General features: G+C 32.3%; 2 protein-coding genes across 2 annotated transcripts; both read left to right on the plus strand.

Moving 5' to 3' along the window:
• The first annotated feature begins 4,118 nt into the window (after window positions 1–4,118).
• Window positions 4,119–7,702, plus strand: LOC107613429 (Peroxisomal membrane 22 kDa (Mpv17/PMP22) family protein). The gene is made up of 7 exons (XM_016315414.3): window positions 4,119–5,015; window positions 5,410–5,550; window positions 5,649–5,762; window positions 5,871–6,044; window positions 6,235–6,350; window positions 7,198–7,267; window positions 7,413–7,702. Exons 1-7 carry the CDS (start codon window positions 4,518–4,520, stop codon window positions 7,416–7,418), a joined length of 1,119 nt encoding a protein of 372 aa, XP_016170900.1. The 5' UTR covers window positions 4,119–4,517; the 3' UTR covers window positions 7,419–7,702.
• Window positions 7,703–15,339: 7,637 nt separating this feature from the next.
• On the plus strand, window positions 15,340–18,335 carry LOC107614317 (purple acid phosphatase-like). Its single transcript, XM_088497497.1, has 6 exons — window positions 15,340–16,115; window positions 16,184–16,732; window positions 16,803–16,941; window positions 17,018–17,238; window positions 17,395–17,504; window positions 18,042–18,335. Exons 1-6 carry the CDS (start codon window positions 15,936–15,938, stop codon window positions 18,241–18,243), a joined length of 1,401 nt encoding a protein of 466 aa, XP_088353623.1. The 5' UTR covers window positions 15,340–15,935; the 3' UTR covers window positions 18,244–18,335.
• Window positions 18,336–18,914: the final 579 nt, after the last annotated feature.

The following is an 18,914-nucleotide window of genomic DNA, read 5'->3' on the forward strand; positions in this document are numbered from 1 at the left end:
ACCCATGCCAACTTTATATAAGATTTGGAAGAATTATTCACAACGGATTTACACCGAAAATCGCAATGCTCTGGTTGACCAAGAAGTTATGACTACTATTTGTCGAGCTGCTCACATTCTCTCTATCAACCAGTAAGCCAAATATATGTGCCACGTCTTCCAATATGTCAGTAACCTCATCCAACGACAATACGAAGGTGTGAGTGCTTGGTCTCCACCTATCTTTTCACGAGAGCAGTTAGTAAGAAGGAATGTCCTCTAATCTCTCCAATTCTCGAGACGTGGTAGAATCCCATTGTTCATAAAGCGTCATCTACCTTCGAATTTCACGTCTCCGGTGGAACAAGTTTACAAACCATAAAATTTCTGTTAGGCTGCTACAACAAAAATATATTTATTAATTAAATATATTTATTAGTTTAAATAAATACAAATTAAAATAAAAAATATTATATTATACTATTTATTTACTAGTTTAAATACACAAAAATTAAAATAAAAAATTATTCATTAATATGTATATTATTTATTACTTTTAATAAAGATAAAAAATATAATAATATTATTATCCTCAAATAATTATTATAACAAAACCAAAGAAAATTATTTTTTATATTTATATTATTTATTTATTTTCGTAAAGATCAAATATTTATTAATATTTTTATTATTCAGAGTTAAGTAAATACAAATTAAAATTAAAATATATTATGACAACAAAAAATTAAAATATAAGAACAAAGATTCGAAAAAATATAGTTATTAATATTTAAATTATTTATTAATTTTAAAGGAAATAATAATATTATAACCAAAAATTCAAAAAAAATCATATATTTATATTTATATATATTTTTTATTTTATTAATTAAAAATATAAAATAAAAATAATATTATAATAGAAAAATAAAAATATTATCCAAAATAAATTTATTGTTTAATATTTAAATTATTTATTAAATTTAATAATTATAAATTCAAATAACATAATAATTTTAAATCCAAGTAAAAATAATAATACTAAAATAAATATTATACTAACATTAAAAATAATATTAATTAAAATTAATAAATTTTGAATACAATAAATTAACAAAAATAATCAACTTACATATATAGGATGGTCTAAATAATTGATAATACAAATATTCTCCACGTATAAGTCATTATTCCAAATAAGTCTATACAAATTACCTGTCACTATCTAACCAACTTTTCAATTAGTGCGCAAATATATAATTGCCTTTTTTGAAAGGATTTCGTTTCCGTTTTTGAATTTTTTTTAAACATTTTTTATCTACGTTCTCTTCCATCTCTGCGTTTCTCTTTGTTCGTTCTCTACGTTTTTGAAATCAAGCTCTAAAATTAGTTTTGAACAGTTATCTCGTTGTTAAAGACAATGAATAATTCAAGTTAAGATTGTCAATTGAACTAGAACAAAGTTGATTATTGTTTTAAATTCAATCAAGTGGTTGAGGTGTGGTTCGATTCTAGTTAATGTTTTTGTTAGTAGTTTATGATTCTGTATGCGAATAATGTTGTTTTTGTTTGTGAAAATTGTTATTCATTGTTGATGGTTTGAATTAAATGTAACGTAAGAGTTCTGCATTAAAGAAAATATTTTTCTATATTTACAGCAAATTTCGATGTAACACGAAGATATTTAAGTGTATTGTTTAAAAATTTTCGGTGTATGTGTGCTGATAAGTTCTAAATAATTTAAAATTCTTCTTCTCTCTCCTCCTCATCTTCTGCTGCGTCTTCTTCTTCTTTTTTTTCATTATCATCATCATCTTTTTTTTCTTATTTTATCTTCTCAAGTTTTTTCATGTTTTACTCTCTTAACAAGAATAAAAACAAAAAAATCAAATAAAAAAAGAAGAAATACATAATGCTACAAAATTACTTAGAAAATGATGAACTTATATTCATTCAACTAAAAGAAAGAAAAAAAAAAGAAAAGAAGAAGAAGAAAAAAATGCAGTATTAGAGAAAATATTTTTTTTTATATTTTCAACAAATTTCGGTATAATACAAAGATATTTAAGTGTATTGTTTAAGAATTTTCGGTGTATATGTGCTGATAAGTTCTACATACTTCAAAACTCTTCCTCTTCCTTCTCGTGATCTTCTTCTCCTTCTTCTTCTTATTTCATTTTCTCATAATTCTTTTCGAATTCAACTTCGCAACTTCCTTCACTTTTTGTGACAATTTTGAGAGATTTTTATTCTTGTTTGAATTTTTAGTGTTGCAGTTTTGATTGAGGGAGAAGAACCATTTGCGTTATTCAAGAGTTAGGGAAGCGCATATTTACACGCAATCTAAATTGAAAATTATTTTTGTTGAATTTGGACCAACTTGTATGAATTTGTATACCAAAAAGACTTGTATGTGTAGTAACCCTCACTCATTCTTCACTCTCTACATGCAAGAAAGAAGGGGAGAGGAGAAGGGAAGAGTTGAGCTTAATTTAAAGAGATTGTAATTCTGTATCGTGTATTCCCAAAACAAGGAGTTGTTCTCTGCATGTAAACACTATCAACATGTCTTTCATGTTGCAAAAGTTGCTGAAATTTCTACGATAAATATCTGACTAAAACTCCAAAAATTTTTTACAAAAGCTAAGGTAAAACACGCCTCTGCGTGTTGCTCCGACGATGACACCTGTTCTACGCTATGACAAATTTTTGACGATGCTGCAGTAATACGTCCTCTACATGTTATGTCTGTCTTTTTCTATTCTACAAAATATCCCAATTATTAATATTGGACAAATATACCACTTTTTTTCATATGAAAAATAATTTTCCACCCAACTGGAATTTTTTTATTTAAATTAAAAAAATATAATATTTACCGATTTAAATAAACGTATAAGTATTTACCAAAATACGTTTCTAGTCACATCTCGGATATAGTGGGAGAACTAAAAAACGAACATATCTCGGGTGCACTGATCCCGTTCTGTGATACGAGGTCTGAGAGTCATATCCCAAGTACACCCGAGATATGAATAAGAGCACATCTCGGATACACTGCATCCGAAATATGCTTATATTTTGATATAGACCAGTGCATCCGAGATACGTGTGAGGATACAGGACGGAGGCACTGCATCCGAGATATAGTCAAGATGCGATATACTTATGATATAAATAAAATAGCATAACAAATAAAAAAAAATTACGTAACTAATTAAATTTGTGTTAACGTAACTTTTTAAATTCTTCCAAGAGAATTTATTAAATATTTTAATATAAGAATTCTTTTAAATACCGTTATATATAAAATTTAAGAGCATATCAGTACTTTTATATCTTATTTATTTCTATTAGAAATTTAAAAATAAATTAATAAGCACATATAGATTAATATATTTGTTTCTATTATTATATTATCTTTGTTTTCATTGAAATTTTTGTTAAAAAAATTTTATTTTTAAATTTAACATGAAATAGTATTTATCTTATTATAAGTATAAAAAATAAAAATAAATAAATAAAAAAATTTAACATTAATAAATATTAATATATAATATATTTTTTAAAACTAACCAAGCTTAATTAATTAGCTAAAATTTAATTGTCTAAACATAAGTGAAATTATTAGGTTTTTTCAAAAATTGGTTAAGATAAAAAAAATATTATCTACCTATTAATATTCTTTAAATGGATAATATATCAAATTAATTTTAAAAACATATATAAAATATAATATTTAATTATTTTTAAAATAAAGAAAAGAAACTTTTTCAATTAATTTTTATTATTTTAAATTCATATACTTTTCAATTTTTATATATCTCGGATGCAGTACTCCCATCCTGCATCTTTGCAGGTATTTCGGATGCATTGATCCAATCAGAATATAAACATATTTCGAATGCAGTGTATCCGAAATGCGCTTATGTTCATATCTTGGATGCACCGAAATATGACTTTCAGATTCCGTATCACAAAATGGGATCCGTGCACTCAAGATGTGACTATTTTTTAGTTTCCTCAACTATATTCGAGATGTGACTAAAAACATATTTTAGTAAATATTTACATATTTATTTAAATTAATAAATATTATATTTTTTAATTTAAATAAAAAAAATCCACCCAACTGTGTCGTTTTTTTTTTTTTTTTTTTTCTGGCAGGGTATATTAATTAATTATTCTGATATCAAATGGATCCACCTTTTTCATGTGGACGCCATTCACCGATGAGTAATAACAACGTATTCTCCAATCACCAGACCATAAATTCTCATGAATCACACCCCATTGTATAATCCTACACCCCTTCAATCCCAACCAATCACACACTTCAGCTCAAACCACGAAACATAGCAATAACCAATAGTGACACAACACTCTCAAATCCGCACCAAACCTCCTAAACACGCGACACACAGGATCACCAAAAACACTATTAAACGCACGCGTTTCACAGTACCCCGAACTCGGAGAAGAAAGTTGCCGGCGAAACTTGGAGCTGAGCTCGGTTGACTCGGCCTCCCAACTCAGCCATGGCTTCGGTTCACAGCGCCATCCCAACCCGCAGTTTCCTCTCACCGGTTTCCAAATCGAAATCGAAATCATTGGCCGCCACCAAGCTGCAGAGCTTCCCGGCGTCGAGATTCTCCGGGAATCCAATTTTCTCGGGAAACGAAAGGAGGATTTTGGCGGCGGTGAATTCGTCGGTGGAGGAAGTAGACGTGATATCGGTGCAGAGCGGCGACATTACGGACCAGCAGGAGGGCGGAGCAGCTGCGGCGAGCAGGGCGGAGGTGGAAGGCGGAGGCAGCGACGGCGAGTTGGCGACTCAGGTGAGTGGATTCGGAACGGGGGAGGGTTTGTTATCGTTGGAAGGGTTTTCTTCTGCTTCGACTTCTTCTTCAATTGGGAATGAGACTGAAGAGAGCATGGAGAAGCTTATGGATAGAACCATCAATGCAACTATTGTTCTCGCCGCCGGAACCTTCGCTATCACCAAGCTCCTCACCATTGATCATGATTACTGGCATGTAAGTAAACGCTGAAGCTGAAAGTTCAGTGTTTTTTGTTTGTTAATGCTTAGTATAGTATGTGCGTTTTGTTAAGTTGAAAATTTGGAAGAATAATAGAATTAGATTGTCTTTTTTATTTTGTAATGAAAACTTATGAGAATATAACAAGTGTAGTCCAAGTTCATCAAATGATCGAGTTAACTAGTTGATTCAAGTTTACTAAGTCCTACAAGTTTAGGTGAAATAACTTGAAGCAGTTGTTCTCTTTCAATTGAAATCGAAGGTTTTACTTTGGGATGAGTTTGGTTTCTTCTTGTGGAAATTTTGGAATTAAAATGACTTGTTGGATGTGAAGAACAACAAAGAAATGATTTTTTTTCTACCTGGACTCATGTTTTTGGATGCCATTTAGGGATGGACGCTTTTTGAGATACTACGGTATGCACCTCAGCATAATTGGTCTGCTTATGAGGAAGTTCTTAAGACGAATCCAGTTTTTGCAAAGATGGTGATCAGTGGTGTTGTTTATTCCATTGGGGACTGGATTGCACAGGTGAGTCTCTGTATAATTCATGTAAACGTGAGCCTTAATTTGGCCAAAGGGGCAACCCTCTTGGTAATGTTGGTTTAATCATTTGGCAATGATTGTAGTGCTTTGAAGGAAAACCTATTTTTGAGTTTGACCGAGCTAGGATGTTCAGATCAGGGCTTGTTGGGTTTACTCTGCATGGCTCTCTTTCTCATTACTATTATCAGTTTTGTGAGGTAAACCATGATGCCGTATCTTGTAATTTGTGATTTGATGGTTCAATTGCTAACTTTCATGGTAATGATACACTGATAAATGGCTATTCTCATTTTTATCCAAACCAGGAGCTATTTCCTTACAAAGAATGGTGGGTGGTTCCTGCCAAAGTTGCATTTGATCAAACAGCGTGGTCTGCAGTTTGGAACAGCATTTATTATACCGTAGTTGCATTATTGCGTCTTGACTCTCCTATCAGCATTTTTAACGAATTGAAGGCAACCTTTTTCCCCATGCTGACTGTAAGAGAAACTTCTCCTCTTTCCTCTTTCATATGTTGCATTGAAAACATTTCTTATGTTCATTTTGGTGAACTAATTTTTTATTCTAACCGGTTCCTGCTATGATTATTAACTTTAGAATTAGAAATATAAGAAACTTGATTTTTCAATGTTTGTTCTAATTCATTCTTAAATTTATTTTCTTACAAAGGCTGGGTGGAAGCTGTGGCCATTTGCTCATCTCATCACTTATGGTGTAATTCCAGTTGAGCAAAGACTTCTTTGGGTGGATTGTGTAGAGCTCATTTGGGTGACCATACTTTCAACGTATGTCGACATCTATTTAATTTGAATAGCTGATTATTATTTATTAAAATTTGAACATCAATTTTTCCTGCCATGCATTTTTGAATTTTCATTCATGAATGTTGTTAGGACAAAATTTGATGAAACTAAGATGGATGATGTCGTTCCTTTTTTGGTTTTGCTAAGTGCTAACTAGTTGGGGGCACTCCTTTAGGATGCAAAAGTGGAAGATTTTTAAAGTTTTCATAAATTTAATGCTATTGGAAACTTGTTTTTTTTTCCATAAAAATCTTCCACTTGTGCATCCTCAAAGAGAGCTCTAGAGTGCTCTTTAAAAAGACGACTTCTTTCCCATTTTATTTTAGGGGAATATTTTTTATATAGAAGTTTCCGTATGCTACAATTGATATAATAAAAAGCATTATGGTGGAAGTGAACTAGTGGTACCTGCCACATCATTTTCCCAAATATTCATACCTCTGGCCTTGTTTTAAAGTTCGCTTCACTGGTCCAACAGTTAGGTCTGAAAGTTTAATCCCAGAAAATTCACCTTTATTCTGTCACTGCTTGTTCATGAGAAACTGTGTTGGTAGTTTATCTGAGGCTGATTAACCATAGCTATCCAAAATGGAAAAGTCTAGGGGACCAGCAACTTTATTAAATTCTAGCTAGTATGTAACCAGCAAAGAAAAGTGAACCATTGGATGAAATCTGTCACCAATCTCATACCATTAAAATCATCATTGATGGCTATTTGATGGCTACAAATGCCCCCTAGCACTCCTTAAAACATTTTCAGCTTCTCCTGCATTCTTATTCATGTAAAAGTCTTTGCAATTGTTCTAACATTAATGTTTGCGTTCAATAGTTATTCAAATGAAAAATCAGAAGCAAGGAACTCAGAGTCCGAGGTACCTGCAGAAGTGAAATCAATCGAGGTACGTGATAAATTGATACTTCTTATGTGCCCATAATTAATTAAATTTGCTAAAATATAAGAGATATGGTTTTATTGGTACATAGTCTACCTTCATCCGATTATCTGGAATTTCTTTTTATTAACCTTTTTCTTATATTTACCAGGACTAATTTAGAATGCATGTGATCTGAAAACATTGGGAGAAAATGACTTTGCTCAATCAGATTTGAGAGTTGAGTAGAGTTCAGGGCCTGGGACCTTGTAATATGGAAATGAATTTATAACGCAGAATGTGGGAAATGCTCATTATGTATGTATATATATCTTGTATCTCTTGGAAAATTCGTCTTTGTTAGGCAACACAATAATTCTGTAAGCATTATATTTTCAGTGTAACTGACTAACTGTGGATAAAATTTATGAATAGAGAAGTGAACAGTCTTGTATGTGATAAGTTGACTGAGAAGCATCGAGCAGCCGTACATCTAAAACATAGTGTGTCTGAAAAATAAAATAAAGGAAAATGACAAATAGTTCATTGACTTTTTTTCTTGCGGATATTTTCGTTTTTAAAAATTGAAAAATACATTTACGTTCCTAACTCCTCCAAAACTTGGATAAATTTACCCTTGTTGAAGTGATGAGCTTCTGTTGTGCTGACCTGGCCGTTACAGAAGCACACGTGGCATGGGTTTAATTGTTTGTTTTCTTAGGGTTTCAATATATCTTTGAATGATATGGGGTTATAGGTATTACATAGAAGGATTAGAGTGTGTATGGAGGGCTCTTGGTGAAATTGCGTCGTTTTGGAATGGGAGGATGCATATGTTCTACGTTAGACTTTTCCCTTAGGATTAACGGAAGATTTTGAAAAGCTTAGGGACTAAATGTATTTTCTAATCTTTGAAAAAGAAAATGTCTGCGAAAAAATGTAAGAATTGTTGTAAAACAATTAAATAAATAAGAAAGATGTAAATATAAAATAAAATATGTAAATAGAAGACTCTAGCATTAATATAATTAGTTCAATAATAATTTGTATATATATATATATGTAAAGATAGAAAGAAGTATTAAAAGTAAAGAGAGAGAGAATTGCATTTGTTTTATTACTGTAAAGAGAGAGAGAAATAGAAATAGACTTTATAATATATGAAAGAAGAGAAAGGTAGGAATATTTGTTATTGCTGTGTTCAGATGGATGCAATGCATCCCCTATTTATACACATAAAATATCACCCTTTTTCAACCTTTATTAAGTACATTCTCTCTTGAGAATGTGAGCTTCACATGGAGAAATGGGCATCCACGTCCCATGCTTATTACAACACTCCCCCTTGGATGACAATTTTAGGATTATTGCCTCGTTAAAACCTTACTAAAGAAAAACCCAGTGGAAAAAAACCTTAGTGAAGGAAAAAGAGTACAATATCCTTTAATGATGGAGCTGCCTCATTAAAAACCTTGTCAAGAAAAACCCAATGGGAAAAAAAACTTGATCAAGGAAAAAAGAGTACAATCTCCCCCTCTTGCCGACATCATTTAATGTCTCGAAATCGGCGCATCCCAATCTCATGTACCAATCTTTCAAAGGAGGATTTTGGGAGTGACTTTGTAAATAAATCTGCCAGATTGTCACTTGAGCGGATCTGTTGCACATCAATTGTCCCTTGATTTTGAAGATCATGAATGAAGAAGAATTTGGGAGAAATATGCTTTGTTCTATCGTCTTTGATGTATCCGCTTTTAAGTTGAGCAATACATGCTGCATTATCTTCAACAGGATAGTTGAAGCTATCTTATGATCAATAAGTCCACATGATGACAGAATATATTGGATCAGACTCCTCAGCCAAAAACACTCGCGACTAGCTTCATGAATCGCCAGTATTTTGGCATGATTAGAGGATGTTGCAGCAATCGTCTGTTTCATGGACCTCCATGATATAGCTGTTCCACCATATGTAAACATGTATCCTGTTTGAGATCTTCCTTTATGTGGATCAGACAAGTATCTGGCATCTGCATAGCCAACTAGTTGTGACTTGGATCCATAGAGATAAAACAATCTCATATCAACCGTCCCATGAAAATATCGAAAGATTTATTTGATTCCACTCCAATGTCTTCTGGTTGGAGAGGAACTATATCTTGCTAGTAAATTCACAGCAAATAATATGTCAGGTTGCGTATTATTAGCAAGATACATTAGTGCTCCAATGACACTAAGATATGGTACTTCAGGACCAAGGATATCTTCATTCTCTTCTTTAGGACGGAATTGATCCTTTTCCACATCCAAAGATCTTACGATCATTGGGGTACTTAATGGATGTGACTTATTCATATAAAATCTCTTCAAGATCTTTTCTGTGTATGTTGTTTGATGAATAAAGATCCCACTTTTTATATGCTCGATCTGCAGGCCGAGACAAAATTTAGTTCTTCCAAGATCTTTCATCTCAAACTCTTCTTTTAGAGTTTTTATAATTGTTGGAATCTCTTCAGGAGTCCCAATGATATTTAAATCATCAACGTACACAGCAATTATAATGAATCCAGAAGCAGTTTTCTTTATGAAAACACAGGGGCAGATATCATCATCCATTTTTGGCCAGATACTCAGTAAGACGATTATACCACATTCGTCCAGATTGCTTTAGACCGTATAGAGATCTTTGCAATTTAACTGAGTATAATCCCTGTGAATATTCATTGGATGGTTTAGATATCTTTAGTCCTTCAGGGACTTTCATATAGATATCCCGATCTAATGAGCCGTATAAATAGGCTGTTACCACATCCATTAAATGCATATGCAGTTTATGATATGCAGATAAACTGACCAAATAACGCAATGTTATCGCATCCACTACAGGGGAATACGTTTCTTCAAAATCTATACCGGGCCTTTGTGAAAAACCTTGTGCCACAAGTTGGGCTTTATAGCGCACAACTTCATTTTTCTCATTTCGTTTTCTCACAAATACCCACCGGTATCCTACAGGTTTTACATCTTCTGGTGTACGGACTACAGGTCCGAAGACTTCACGTTTTGCAAGTGAGTCTAATTCAGCCTTCATGGCTTCTTTCTATTTTGGCCAATCATTCCTTTGTCGACATTCTTCGACTGATCTTGGCTCAAGATCCTTACTTTCATGCATGATATTCAATGCCACATTATATGCAAATATTTCATTGACAATTGTCTTATTTCGGTCCCATTTCTCTCCTGTAAAGACATAATTTATCGAGATCTCGTCATTTTCACAATTTTCAGGTACCTGAACGTCTTCTGGCATTATATCAGAATTTTGGACAACTGCAGGTATTTTTACTATGTCTTTTTCCACAGGAATATTTACCTCTTTTCTCTTTCAAAGATTTTTATCTTTGGAACTGACAGGCCTGCCGCGCTTCTGGCGTGTATTTGCTTCAGTGGCAATTTGTCCAACTGGACATCAATTCGAATTGGGGCATTTTTCGCCCTACCACGCTTCTGGCGTGAATTTGCTTCAGTGGCTACTTGTCCTACTGGGACATCAATTCGAATTGGAGCATTTTCCGCTGGTATATACGACTTGGTAATCCTCTTTGTATCGAAAAATGCATCAGGCAATTCATTTGCTATTCTTTGTAAATGTATAATCTTTTGAACTTCTAGTTCACATTGCCCTGATCGAGGATCTAAATGCATCAATGATGATGCATTCCAATTAAGTTCCTTTTCAGGAAGTTTATTCTCTCCCCCTAATGTTGGAAATTTTGATTCATCAAAATGACAATCCGCAAACCGGGCTTTAAACACATCACCAGTTTGTATCTCAAGATACCTCACTATAGAGGGAAAATCATATCCAACATATATCCCCAATTTTCTTTGGGGTCCCATTTTGGTGCGATTAGGTGGTGCAATGGGAACATATATTGCACACCCAAATATTCTTAAATGGGAAACATTTGGCTGCTGGCCAAAAGTTAATTGCATAGGAGAGAATTGATGATAACTCGTTGGCCTCAAACGAATAAGTGCTGCGGCATGTAAAACTGCATGCCCCTAAACCGAGGTTGGGAGATTTGTTCTCATAAGCAAGGGTCTAGCAATTAATTGGAGGCGCTTAATAAGTGATTCTGCTAACCCATTTTGTGTGTAAACATAAGCTACTGGATGTTCAACACTTATTCCATTAGCCATACAATAAGCATCAAAAGCTTGGGAAGTAAATTCACCAGCATTATCAAGACGAATTGCTTTGATTGGATTTTTTGGAAATTGTGCTTTTAATCGAATAATTTGAGCCAGTAATCTCGCAAACGCCAGGTTGCGAGAAGATAATAAGCACACATGTGACCATCTCGAAGATGCGTCTATTAGGACCATAAAATATCTAAAAGATCCACATGGTGGATGAATAGGTCCACATATATCACCTTGAATCCTTTCTAGGAATTCAGGGGACTCAAATCCAATCTTTACTGGTGATGGCCTTAAAATTAACTTTCCCTGAGAACACGCAGCACAACAAAATTCACTAGTTTTAAGAATCTTCTGGTTCTTTAGTGAATGTCCATGAGTTTTCAATAATTTTTCTCATCATGGTTGTTCCCGGATGACCCAATCGGTCGTGCCAAGTTATGAACTCATTTGGGCTAGTAAACTTCTGGTTTACAATGGCATGTGATTCAATTGCACTAATCTTGGTATAATACAACCCAGATGAAAGTGAGGGTAACTTTTCTAATATAACTTTTTATTTAAATCATGAGTTTTAATACATAAATACTCATGATTTTCCTCATTCATTGTTTCAATATGATATCCATTTCGGCGAATATCTTTGAAACTCAACAAGTTTCTCAGAGACTTGGTAGATAATAGTGCATTATTTATTATAAATTTTGTTCCTCCAGGAAACAAAATTATAGCTCTTCCGGAGCCTTCTATCACATTGCCTGAGCCAATAATAGTATTAACATATTCCTCTTTTGGCACAAGATGGGTAAAATATATATCACTTTTGAGAATAGAGTGCGAACTTGCACTATCCGCAAGGCAAATATCTTCAGAATATGTCCTTGCCATTTTTTTTCAAAAACAAATGATAATAATAAAATGAGTAGAAGTACATGCACAGTAAAATTATTCACCTGAATACTTAACAAACACATACATATATCAAACTATTCCATCATTGATCAAATGACCAATATTTCCTTCAGGGTCCTCAAAGAAATCAGATACATCATAATGAGTGGTGGAGTTCTCAGCATCATTTGAGACAAAATTTGTTTCCTTTCCTTTGTCGTCCTTTTTCAAAGATGCCTGGTAAAGATCGACTAGGTGCCTTGGGGTACGACAGGTACGTGACCAATGGCCCTTTCCACCACAACGGAAATACTTATCCTCTGTTGATTTATTCTGCCCGATATTCCTTTCTCTATCCCACTTCTGATGAGATCCTCTCTTTTGAACATAATTCTTTTTCCTTTCATAATTTTTCTTATTATTAAAACCTTGCCATTTACTTCTTTTGGGATAATTTGCCACATTTACTTCAGGAAATGGGGCAGCGCCAGCTGGGCGCGCTTCATGATTTTTCAATAACAACTCATTGTTGTGTTCAGCAACAAGAAGGCAAGAAATTAACTCAGAATATTTTTTAAACCCTTTCTCTCGATACTGCTGCTGCAGGAGCACATTCGAGGCATGGAAGGTTGAGAAAATTTTCTCTAACATATCGGGCTTGAGGAAGTATCACATGATTGTACCTTTCTTCAAGGTCTTTTTACAGATCTGCAGGATCTTTTAATGTGGGATATTAATTTTTCAATCATACGTCAAGATGACGACGAAGGAAAATCATGGCCTTGACTTTTATCCTTCTGGGATGTATTATTTTCAGCCTCAATGGTATCTTCAAGATCCATTGAATCAAGATGGATTTCAACATCTATATCCATGATAAATAATTATTTCCAAATATATCAAGAACATTATATTCAAGATGAAAGAGTTTCGACATAATAAAAATTTGTTACCTGGAGTCTTCCTAAAAATTTGATCAGAGTCTCGTGCTGATAACGTGTTGTAAAACAATTAAATAAATAAGGAAGATGTAAATATAAAATAAAATATGTAAATAGAAGACTCTAGCATTAATATAATTAGCTCAATAATAATTTGTATATATATATTAATATTATATGTTGTAATATGTATATATATGTAAAAATAGAAAGAAGTATTAAAAGTAAAGAGAGAGAATTGCATTTGTTTTATTACTGTAAAGAGAGAGAGAAATGGAAATAGACTTTATAATATATGAAAGAAGAGAAAGGTAGGAATATTTGTTATTGCTGTGTTCATATGGATGCAATGCATCTCCTATTTATACACATAAAATATCACCCTTTTTCAACCTTTATTAAATACATTTTCTCTTGAGAATGTGAGCTTCACATAGAGAAATAGGCATCCACGTCCCATACTTATCACAACAAGAATCTATTTGTTTTTTTTTTTTTAAATAAAATAGAATAATCTACGTATACGAACACAAACAGTCCAACAAAAGAGGCTGATAAGGAGGGAGAAGTTGGGCTGAGTAATCAGGGAAGAGAGAGAGAAGGAGCATTACAGGGGAATATACCCACCACCTTATAACTTCCGTCATTTCGTGTACTGTTTCGTTGAATTCTTTGATTATTCATTTATTGATGCATTTTTATTCTCTTACTTGATTAAATTGTGTTGCCTTGAGCTATTATTATATTAATTTGAATAAACTACCATTTTATCCCCCAAAAGATTTAATTTATATAAAAAATGATCTTTGAAAAAAAGAAATAATATTTTGGTTCTTTAAATAATTGCTTTCTTATTCCTCATTTCAAACTTCTAATGAGATGTGTTAACGGTTAACAAAAATAATCTTATTATAAATTTAAAATTAGTATAGAGGCTAAATTAAAAATTTTTAAAATATAAAAATCTAATTATAAATTTTAAAAAATATTTATAAACACTAATAGAATAATTTAACTTTAACAAAAATTTTAATTACGATCCTTTTTTTTTTTATACCAAAGGTAGGAGATTCGAACCCACAACCTCTTAATTGACTATGGAAAGACTATGTTATTTGAGTTATAATTCATTGGTTTTTTCTTTGGTTTACTTGAGAGGCTCAATAATGAAAAAGACACCAACTCAAAAAAAACTTAGTGTCGTGCTAACTCTTAAAATTATCAATTAAGATCATTTAAATGAACAAAAAGTTAATAGAATAATCAAGTGAGAGATTAATCATTTTAAAATTAAGATAAAAAACTCATATATGATCAAACTTATAAATTCAATTGTAATTAATCTTTTATTTTATCAATTTTCTCACTTTTAGAATATCTAAATTCTCTCTAATAATGTACTAAAATTACAATTAATTAATGTAAGGATCTCACTAGGGAGACAATAGACTATTGAGTTACAAAATAAACATCCCAAAAGTTTCGGCTGATGGGAAAAGATAATACTAATGATTATATATCTAATACTCCCTAAACTTCCATTGTACACATTGTATAAATATTTCATTGGCTACTCATACTTTCCCTTAATATAAATATTTCTCTCAACAACAATTCAAATCTTAAATATGAGAGAGTATAATGAAAAGTGAGAGATCACAATTGACACCATTCAATTTTTTTTTCACTGAAGAAGATCTACTCCCTACAATGTCAACTAAGTCGCACAATATTAGTAATCATAAAAAGAGTAACACTAATCATTGACATCAAAATGGAAGAAGATTATAGCAAGATACCGCATCTAAGAAACCATGATTGCATTAGTATTATTGTAAAGTTGAATAGTTGATAATCTATTGGTTCTCAAATTTTCATGTACACTTTTAATTTGAACGAAGTTGCGGTATTGATGGCGTGTGCATTTGTGATTTGGTGTGCTCTTCTATTAGCCCTTCAAATTGTGTATGTTGGAGGGAATGGGAACCAAGTATTGTATTGTCCACTATTCATGGTTTTGGTTCTCAGAAGGTGCATCCAATGAAAAACCACTATAATAATCGAGTGTTTCTAGTCTAATTAGGAATCAATTATTACTACAACTCAAGCCATATAATATACAAGAAAAACCAATTTTATTGCCTATCACAAGCTTTTGCTTTCAGTTGAGAGAATTTTCTATCTCAAATAAAGACCAAAATAAGCAAGGTTATTTTTTCTTATATCACTATGATTAATTTGATTGCTTTCTAAGAATAGAATATAAAGAATTGAAATTATCTATGGAAATGTGAATAAAAAAAAATGCTATGTGCAAGTACAAACAAAAAATTAGCTATTGTATATTTGTGTATAAATAAATGAAAAATGTTAAAAGACTATTGTTTTTTGCTATCTTATCTTTTTTTTAGAAACAAAATTTATTATACATATCTTTTTTGTAAGTTTGTTATGGTTATCTTTTTCTAACAGATTGATTCTGGTTGTTTTAAATTATTTTAAATTTAAAATTTAAAATCAGTTTAGTATAAATAGATTCTGGTTGTTTTAATTTATTTTAAATTTAAAAGTCAAAAATCAGATTAGTATAAATAAGTAGCATTGTTGTCTGTATCAGAAACAACACGAGCCTAGCTAGAAAAGAAGAAAGACACGTACACATGGGTGGTGCAAACATTACTAGTTCTCTTCTTGTCTTTGTTTTTGTTGTTGTGAATGCAGCAGTGTTTTGCAATGGAGGAAAGACAAGCAGTTTCATCAGAAAGGCAGAGAAAACAGTGGAGATGCCTCTTGATAGTGATGTGTTTGTAGCCCCTGCTGGCTATAATGCTCCTCAGCAGGTACCTTTAAATTTGGCGAGGTTCATATAATTGAATATTTGTGATAACCTGAACTGTGTATTTGATAGGTTCACATAACACAAGGTGATGATGAGGGGAAAGCAGTGATAGTATCATGGGTGACAGTGAATGAACCTGGAAAGAGTGAAGTGCATTATTGGAGGGAGGGATCCCCACGCAGCAAGAAGAGGGTGGCGAAGGGACACCGTGTTACATATAGGTTCTTCAATTACTCTTCTAGTTTCATTCATCACTGCACCCTAAAAGACTTGGAATTTGACTCAAAATACTATTATGAGGTTGGAATTGGACACACAAAGAGGCAGTTTTGGTTCATGACCCCTCCTGAAATTCACCCTGATGTGCCCTACACATTTGGTCTAATAGGGGATTTGGGTCAAACATATGATTCAAACAAGACACTTGCTCACTATGAATCAAACCCGAAGAAAGGGCAAGCTGTTCTGTTTGTTGGAGATTTGTCTTATGCAGATGACCACCCTTATCATGATAACAATAGGTGGGACTCATGGGCCAGATTTGTAGAAAGAAGTGTTGCTTATCAACCTTGGATTTGGACTGCAGGCAACCATGAAATTGACTTTGTCCCTGAAATTGTAAGCTATTTGCACATTTTTGTTTGGGATTTGTTATGGCACTCCAATTGATCATGTTTTCAAATTTCAGGGGGAAAGTGTACCTCACAAGCCTTTCACACGCCGTTACCCTGTCCCTTACAAAGCTTCAGGAAGCAGTGCGCCCTTTTGGTATTCTATCAAGAGAGCTTCAGCACACATCATAGTCTTATCTTCATATTCAGCATGTGGTACGTAACATTCATTCATTTTATTTTCTCCATATAATCCATTCAATGTTTAACTTTTTTATACATATGAATATAGGTAAATACACCCCTCAATATATATGGCTTAAGGCAGAGCTAGCAAAAGTTGATAGGACCAAGACTCCATGGTTGATTGTTCTTCTGCACACACCTTGGTATAACACCTACGACTATCATTATCTGGAAGGAGAAACCATGAGGGTTGTGTTTGAGCCATGGTTTGTCAAGTACAAGGTTGATGTCGTCTTTGCTGGTCATGTCCATGCCTATGAACGATCTGTAAGTGCTAAAGTCCAAATGAGAAAGTTGATGTTAGAGCCTACTTTGTCAGATTTAGAAATTCTATTTTTAACTTGCATAAGTGTTAATGAGTGTATATACTTTATTATTATTATTTAAAATTTCTAAATCACATTTTGTGGAGCACCATATCAGGAACGTATCTCAAATATTGTAAAAGGTCATTGGGGACCTGTGAAGGATCAGTCAGCTCCTGTATACATAACCATTGGTGATGGGGGCAACATTGAAGGCTTAGCAACCAAGTAAGCACTAGAATAATTTATTATTCTATATCTTAACATTTTTTCATTTATAAAATATATATTAACTGAATTAGGTTATATAATACTCAAGATTCTTATATTTAGCATGAGTGTCAACCGACTATTATGTCAAGTGAAAAATATATTCCCTCACTCACCATTTTTTTGAAATGACCCTTTTATCACTTTTTTACCTTTTTTTTCTACCAACATAATAATTTCATCCTCATTGCCATTGTCAGCTAACCACCTAAATCTTAAATGCTAAAAATTCTAAACCATAAATCTTTGAATCTTAAATTCTAAATTTTAAACTTTTCAAAACTTGAGGATTAAAAAAAAACTTTACAATAAAAATAGGCTATTTGGTTAATTAAAATTTGGTTTCTTATATATTCAATAGACATGACAAAAAAAATATTCACTTGCAATATGACATAATTAGGAAAACAAAGTATAATTTGACCTTATTATAAATTTCATAATGTGATGTTTGGTTTGATTACTGAAAATATGTGGATTATTGTTGCACTGAAGGATGATAGAGCCACAGCCAGAGTACTCTGCATTCAGGGAAGCAAGTTTTGGACATGCCATTTTTGAGATAAAGAACAGAACGCATGCTCACTATAGTTGGCACAGAAATGAAGATCAATATTCTGTGGAGGTTGATTCAATGTGGTTTTTCAATAGATATTGGCACCCAATTGATGATTCCACAACTAGTCAAAACCACTAGAATAGTTTTGAGCATTTCAATTAATTTATGTTCTAGATTCTCATGCTCATTGATGAAACAATTTTAAGATTTGATAATGGTATGAACACCAAGATCTAAAATTTTAGTTTAAGTTTGTTTTCAACTACTTTTAAATGATTTAATCCTGATTGACTTCAAACAAATCACACGAACAAAAAATCTTATTCAAATCGAGCTAAGTTAATTAATCTAGTCTAACCCAATTATTTTAGAGAAGGAAAAAAAAAACGACCATTTCTTAAAACATTTATAATCTATTATCTATAGTCTTCTTTTAATTCATTATCATAATTCTTTAATATTTGGTCCAACACATACATAAGCTTTAGCTTTGGTTGGTTCCGCTATGTACACTTTGTCTCTTTCATCGTCATTGACCTTTTGAAATCGTCTCATCTTTGAAAAACTTATGAATAAACACAAAATTAATTAGTGAGCATGAAAAAAATTTGATAGAGTAGTCCATGAATAATTTTTGCTTTTAATAAAAATATTTGGACTAATTACTCAAATCAGTCCCTAAGAATTTTAAAAGCGGATATTTTAGTCCAAAAAAAATAATACAAAAAACATCTCTAAAATTTTATTCCGGAGATTTTAAAATTATATTTTAGTCTCAAAAAAAATTAATACACAAATTAATCCTTAAC

This window comes from Arachis ipaensis, chromosome B8, assembly GCF_059453495.1.
Source record: "Arachis ipaensis isolate K30076 ecotype BB chromosome B8, ASM5945349v1, whole genome shotgun sequence".
NCBI lineage: Eukaryota > Viridiplantae > Streptophyta > Magnoliopsida > Fabales > Fabaceae > Arachis > Arachis ipaensis.

Coding starts and splice junctions, on each gene's coding strand:
- LOC107613429 (XM_016315414.3), top strand. CDS start 4,518: ATGGCTTCGGTTCACAGCGCCATCCCAACCCGCAGTTTCCTCTCACCG. Junction 5,016..5,409: donor TTGATCATGATTACTGGCAT/GTAAGTAAACGC, acceptor GATGCCATTTAG/GGATGGACGCTTTTTGAGAT. Junction 5,763..5,870: donor ACTATTATCAGTTTTGTGAG/GTAAACCATGAT, acceptor TATCCAAACCAG/GAGCTATTTCCTTACAAAGA.
- LOC107614317 (XM_088497497.1), top strand. CDS start 15,936: ATGGGTGGTGCAAACATTACTAGTTCTCTTCTTGTCTTTGTTTTTGTT. Junction 16,116..16,183: donor GCTATAATGCTCCTCAGCAG/GTACCTTTAAAT, acceptor TGTATTTGATAG/GTTCACATAACACAAGGTGA. Junction 17,239..17,394: donor TCCATGCCTATGAACGATCT/GTAAGTGCTAAA, acceptor GCACCATATCAG/GAACGTATCTCAAATATTGT.